Consider the following 6,262-nt stretch of genomic DNA (forward strand, 5'->3'; position numbering starts at 1 on the left):
CTGCGTTTCCTACGCAACGGAACTTTCGGACTGGTCTCTTGCGTACTTTCTGCCCGATGAAAATGCTCAAAACAAAATCAATGTACTTGCCTATTCTGTGCGAGCACGTATTTCTTCTTACTGTATCATAGCGTTACTACTGGCAAAACGCAGCAACGTAAAAAAAAATGCAAGTTTAATAATTTGAGTAGCAATCTGTACGGCAGAGGCACGTTTCCAGAAATTTCGAATCTTTGATAGCGCCATCTCTCCACAGCGTTGGCACCGTCTCACTGGCTGAGCGGCCACCAGTAGGGGGCCTCCTGTTCATCCAGAAGCTTGGAAGGCATTGCGTCGTTCGCTGTAGGTGCATTGGAAGGCCGGAAGCCGTATTAGAAATCTCGGGGAACGTACTGGACGGCGCAATTTCACGAAATGTGAGTACCTTTCGTATGCCTTCCTGATGTGGTGCAATAGCGTTTGCTAATTTCTGATTAAGCGGAATGGTGCGAGGTGTGCTCCGGTTTGCGTACATAAAAAAAAATGTTCTAAGCCTAGTTGTAGCTACGCCTCGTTGCGGTCTACGGTGCACTCGACCGTGCGCCGTGGGCACGCTCTGCGAAATACTGCGCAGCGCGAAGAAAAAAAAAGAAAAGACAACGTCGTTTTCACTACAATACGCGCAGTTAGACGGTCAAAGGTGTTGCGTTTAATAGCGGGATGTTAACTCTCGGGTGTCTGTAGGCGGGCGACCATGACTCTCATGAGCAAGCTGTTACCGTCACCCGAGCCTTCCGCGGGCCATGCGCGGGCACGTGTGTAGGTACGTATATGCGGGCGTCAACGGCGCGATGCCACCTGTGTTCTACAAAAAAAGTCGAGTATTTCGCTAGCAGAGGCTGCTCAACGGTGCAACGCCACGAACGCTGCTTCGCAGCGCGCGCGCTTGTACTCGTCCTACCGGAAAACAGGCTCGTTCCCTTTTCCACTGTAAGCTACGTGAAATTTGTCATTGCCATTTTAGATCATTTTCGTGTGATTGCTGAGCTACCTTAAATATCGTTCTGGGTGTTGTGCTAGCGGTGTGCATATTCGGATCGTGTGGTGCGCTTTCCGCAATGTGATCTAGGTGCTGGCAAGATCAGCTTTCAATCGAGCAGCCTCGCTATTAAGCGATAATGTTAACCGTTCGACTACTGTTTACATTGCTGGGCTGCTGCACCTGGAAATTGCCCACAGGCCAAGAGACCGCGTTGAATAGTTTCGGTTATTGCACATTTGTATGGCATACCCGCTAACACTCCCGAACTTAGCGTAAAGTTCACGAATTCTCGTTCTTTCCACGCTTTTAAAAATGTTGCGTTGAGTTTTACGAAAAATAACTTGTTCGCTAAAAATTCAGATTCTTAAAAATTGATTTAAAGAATGCGTAGTAAAAGAATGCACCCTTTAACAGGGCGCCACATCATATGCCAACTGAATGAGTTTATTTAGAAAGTATCTGGAGTAGGCCATATCGGCCAAAGCAAGGTTACTGCCTGCTGCTGCTTGTATGCTACGTCTAAGGACCATTATTAAATTGTGTATGTATCCCACAAAAGGTGTGTGTGCCCAGAGAAATGCTTGCCTATCTTCGGCTCCATTTTTTATCATGTCCGCGGGATTTTTACAAATCTTTAGTTCACAGTTACGTGTGCCATGCAGGCATAAGGCAATCTTGACTCTTGTCAGCAATGATTTTTACACGCTTGATATTGCTTTAGATTTGAAGTGTGTCCCCTTGTTGCTTGCAGGGAGTGGAGCCTTGACTGCAAGGTGTATGTGGGTAACCTTGGGAGTGGGGCAGCCAAGCACGAGATCGAGGCGGCCTTCACCAAGTTCGGCCCCTTGCGCAATGTCTGGGTGGCCCGCAACCCTCCGGGCTTTGCTTTTGTCGAGTTCGAGGACTCTCGTGACGCTGAAGATGCCTGCCGTGCTCTCGATGGCAGGTGAGTGGGTCTGGACTGCACTTCTTTACCGCACCGATGACCTGCAGTTTTTAAATTGCCAGTCTTCTCTCTTAATTACTTTTTTTTTTCCTAGCGTCATGAGCAAGGCTGGAGGCAGTTTAATTTCCAGCCCTGGCTGTGGCTCAGGACACATTTTTAGCCCACTGTTGCACACGTGACAAGGGATAAACCCGTTTTGCATACTGTAGTATGATTTGAGTCTAACTGGACCTCGGTGTTTTCTTCAACTGCGCAGCCGTCTTTGTGGAACAAGGGTGAGGGTGGAAATGTCCCATGGCCGATCACGCCGTGGTGGAGCTAGCAGGCGCCCAGCTGCACCGCCACCTCGGTAAGTTCCTGTTGCTCTCTCAGCCTCTCTACGAAATCTGAATGCCTCGTGACAATAGCGAACAAGTGGCAGTTTTTGAGGAGCTTGGAGGACAAATTACTTGGCCCTCAGGATACTTTAGTTTTTGTGGCAGTACGTTATCCCGAGTTGTCGTAGCCCACCACATAGATTCTCTAGGTCACTAGCTAGAGGCAGTGTTGATGTTGGCTAGCCTAAAATAGCTCATGATGGACTGCCCAGAAATTGTAGGGGCTCTCACAGTTGGGGCAGTGCTGGTTTTTGCTAGGTAAAGATGAAGTTAATTGCAGAGGGTGCGTGTTATCGTTGTATTTTTGAAGTTTGCTAGCTTGTTTTTGCCGTCGAGTCAGCCTGCGATTTCATGGTTTTGTTTGCCTTTGTTGATTTAGTTTTCGAACATTGAACTTCAGTTAACTTTCTTTTTTTTCTTTGCTTCATTTGGGTGCTTGTGTGGGGAAGGTGAACTAATGGATTAGGCCTGTACAGGAACTTGAATGGTGTCACCATGTGTGCAAGGAAGTCTTCGCATTTAGATCAATTAAAGTGCATGCAAAATCAGTGTTCCTTCCTTTCTTTTCTTTTTGCTTTTCTAGCTACGGAGGTTACGGAGCTAAACGGTCCAGGTAGGTTTCTTCCAGGCGGACTGTGTGCCTGTGCTGTCCATGTGCTATTTTGTCACTGCTTAGAACTGCAAAACTGGCATTACCACATTTCGGTTTCTTCTCCTCTTTGCTTGTCTTTTGTGTCTGTAGGCTTATGCTTGAAATGGTGGTGGGAGGTATGTCCGTTGATTGCTAGTTTAGAGGAAGGGCGATATGAAGAACATGGTTTTTGTTACCCTTTTTAGTGTATTGTAAATGTGAGAAAGGCCATACCCAAGCCCAGGCAGTTGCATACATTTTTTTTAATGATTAGGCTGCAAGTCGAGATGTATGCCGCTGGTGTACTTGACTTTATTTGTTGCCTAACAGTATGTTCTGTGAATCAGTTGTGGCGTCCACTCTAGCACGCATCATTTTGTTAAGACGCACTGTTGACAGAGGCCTATATTTAAGGTTTGTGTGCTAACTTGTATTTGTCTGTCTTTCTGAATTCCTGAACGGCCCTGTGTGGTGTGTAGCCACACGTGATGCCTGGGTTTGGTGTCTGGGCCGTTCCTGTGCAGGTTCCTGTAATGATTTTCATGATGGGGCACCTTACAGGGCATGCGACATCATCTCTAACTCTGCCCCCCGAGGGACTAAAGTGACCCAACCTACCACCACCACCACCTTTCTCCTTCGTCAACAACAACCACCGCCACACTTCTATCTCGCTGCGCGGGAAGGGTTTGCCGCCGACGCGGCTGGCTGAGCCACCAACCCCCTCACCCCCTTGAGAGAGAGAAAACGTCGGGACGCCGCCCCTGTGCGAGCAAATCGAGGCAGCAATGCCAGCGCCAACAGCTTCCCAACCAACACACTTCCGCAGGGGGATGGCAACGCATTCGGTGGCAGACGCCTTCTTCCCTTCTCGTGCCCCCCTTCGCTCGCCACCGCTCGCCTAGCTGGCCGGTCGGCGCTCAACGCTCTTCTTTGCCACTGGCACAGGTTACCCGTTTGCTGTCATTCTCGCGTCACTGGGGGTTGCAGGACTTGCAAAGGGGCGCCTTCTGTGACCCTCTCTTGTAGCTTGGTGCGGGCCAGGCCTAGTGCAGAATTGGAGGATGCGCAGTGCTATTCGCAGAGAGCGGCTTGCAGGAAGGCTTAGCTGTTTGCCTAGCTCTATATTTGCCGCCTCGTGCTGGAATATTTTATGCGTAGCTTGGCAAGTGTTCTTGATGCATTTAACACTTCAGGGTTCTGAGAACAGCATTTAGCACTGTACGGCACTGAAGCAGTTGGTTGTTAGTGTTGAGGTTTGTGTATGTAGCAAAGTGGTGGATGGTTTCAAAGTGGAGGGAGTTTGATAATGTGTAATGTAAGATCTTAATAAGTGAAGCATCACGTTGTGTTGGATTGGGCTTGCTGAAAGGGAAGTGCATTCATTCAGAGGTTAGAATATCGCACATTGATTGCATGGGGTTTCTCAAGCAGAGAATATAAGCATTGGTGTTCAAGAATAGGTTAACTGTCACAAGGTGATAATTTGCCTGATAAGACCTTGGTTGGTGCTGTCAGAACTTGCATAATGTTAAATATCGCCTGTTAGGAAGTTCTGCTTGACAGATGCATGAGCTCGGAATGCCTAAAGGGAGGATCAGGTAATTGCTATCTGGCGAGGCAGAGGATTATGCTTGTTTTGCAAATGTGGGGGGGGTGCCTCAATTTCTGAATTGTCCTTGCAGGTCTCGCTCTCCTCGAAGACGTTACTCCCGAAGCCGCAGTCGTAGCCGCTCCCGCAGCTTGCGCAGGTCTACCGGAAGCCGCTCACTCTCTCGGGAGAGGCGTTGACAGGTAGGGCGTTTTATTGCATTTCAGGCCACTGCAGATACCTTCGCATCGACTTGCCAGCCGAGAGCTGCGTCCTGCTCCGAGCGCTGTTCACACGCCTCTCAGCTTAAAAGCATTCTCAACTGGCCTTCGCATCGCATGTCTTCTTGGCTTGCTCGAGAGCCAACAGCGGTGTGCATAGTGCAAGCATGGCGTCCCAACTGTGCAGGGCCGAGGGCTGGCCACTCTGCTGTGCTGCTGGCATCCTGCGATGGACTGTGGGAAGACTGAGGAAGCAGGACATGCAGTTACCACCACATTGCATATGTGATTCCATAACTTTTTTTTTTTTTTCATGTTAAGTTTGTTTTCAGCTAAGAAAAAAGACTACGAAAACAAAAACCTTGGTCATGTGTGTCATGTAGCTATTTCATGAATTGGCAAACCTTCACAATAAAAGCTTTTTTCAACCCCGTCGGCTGGTATTTATTCGCATACTGCTACATGGTTCACCCTTACGCGCATGCGAATGGGTGTGTGTGTGTGTGTGGGGGGGGGGTGATGGGGGAGGGCAAGTGCTGTGTACCTGATATTGTACGCCGACAGAAAATGGCAAAAAAAAAGGATAGTTAATCCAAGAGTAATAGGGTTTGCTAACCTATGCAGGGGAATAGGAATGCAGTATAAAATTGGTAATATGTACCTCACTGGACCGGGAGGAAGTGTCAAATATCAAAGAAAACCCACCGGGAAAGTATTTGTTCTTGAAGTTCAGATATATGAATAGCAAATGAGCACATTGATTGTGCTGATAAAAGTGGGCACCAGGGTGTCTACCAACCGGGAAAACTGGAAAACTCTGGGAATTTGTACCTCTATCAGGGAAAATTAGTGGTAATTTTGTTGAAAGGTCTAAAGTCACGGTAACGCTGGCTCGAGTAACAGACAAGAATAGTGTTGAATCGTCTGACGCCCTGTCGAAGGCTGGAGGAGTTTCCAGTGTACAGTCGACAGACTTTCCGGATGCCCGATAATTTGGACGGCTTCGCGGCACCACCACATACTTCATAGAGTCAATGTATCGGAACGTTTGAAATTTCAGACACGAGAACCCTTTGCCGTCCGATTTTTCTGACTTTTTCCGTGACCACAGGTCCGAAACTGCATTAATCAAAGCCATCACCGCTGCAGTTTTGATTACTTCGCCACCTCGAACCGGCGCTCGCACGCAGATCTGCTGGCAGCCATAGCCACCACTGTGGCAATGCTAAACCTAGCTGCTTCGACGTTCTCTGTTAGCTCCTTGTCGTTGGGTGCCATGTTTTTCATTGAAAGACTTCGCTGCTGTCAGCAATGGTACCGACTGCACCTTTGTGGTCCTCGCGATTGGCTTAGAAGCTTGGAAAGCACGGTGCGTAGCATAATGCCGGTTCCTGAAAGTCTGCTTTGCCTCTTTAGAGAAATGTAACTTGGTGAAGCATACGAAAATTTATTGCAGTGAAGCCTAACAAGAGTGG

The 6,262-nt window shown here is 48.3% G+C and overlaps 1 protein-coding gene across 4 annotated transcripts; it reads left to right on the forward strand.

Annotated features, from left to right (window-relative positions):
- The first annotated feature begins 285 nt into the window (after positions 1 to 285).
- On the forward strand, positions 286 to 5,219 carry LOC126537520 (RNA-binding protein 1-like). Of its 4 annotated transcripts, none has more exons than XM_055074325.2 (6): positions 286 to 416; positions 1,773 to 1,967; positions 2,224 to 2,316; positions 2,928 to 2,957; positions 3,537 to 3,923; positions 4,661 to 4,748. In XM_055074325.2, coding segments are annotated over exons 1-5 (471 nt in total). In that variant the 5' UTR covers positions 286 to 414; the 3' UTR covers positions 3,688 to 3,923; positions 4,661 to 4,748. The 4 variants fall into 4 exon arrangements, with proteins under 4 accessions (XP_054930300.1, XP_054930301.1, XP_050040566.1 ...); XM_050184609.3 differs by lacking the exon at positions 3,537 to 3,923 and adding an exon at positions 4,975 to 5,219 and having other exon boundaries at positions 291 to 416; positions 4,661 to 4,769; XM_055074326.2 differs by lacking the exon at positions 2,928 to 2,957 and having other exon boundaries at positions 287 to 416.
- Positions 5,220 to 6,262: the final 1,043 nt, after the last annotated feature.

This window comes from Dermacentor andersoni, chromosome 4 (genome assembly GCF_023375885.2).
Source record: "Dermacentor andersoni chromosome 4, qqDerAnde1_hic_scaffold, whole genome shotgun sequence".
In the NCBI taxonomy this organism is placed as follows: Eukaryota; Metazoa; Arthropoda; class Arachnida; order Ixodida; family Ixodidae; genus Dermacentor; species Dermacentor andersoni.

Coding starts and splice junctions, on each gene's coding strand:
- LOC126537520 (XM_055074325.2), top strand. Junction 1,968..2,223: donor TGCCGTGCTCTCGATGGCAG/GTGAGTGGGTCT, acceptor TCAACTGCGCAG/CCGTCTTTGTGGAACAAGGG. Junction 2,958..3,536: donor TACGGAGCTAAACGGTCCAG/GTAGGTTTCTTC, acceptor GGCACCTTACAG/GGCATGCGACATCATCTCTA.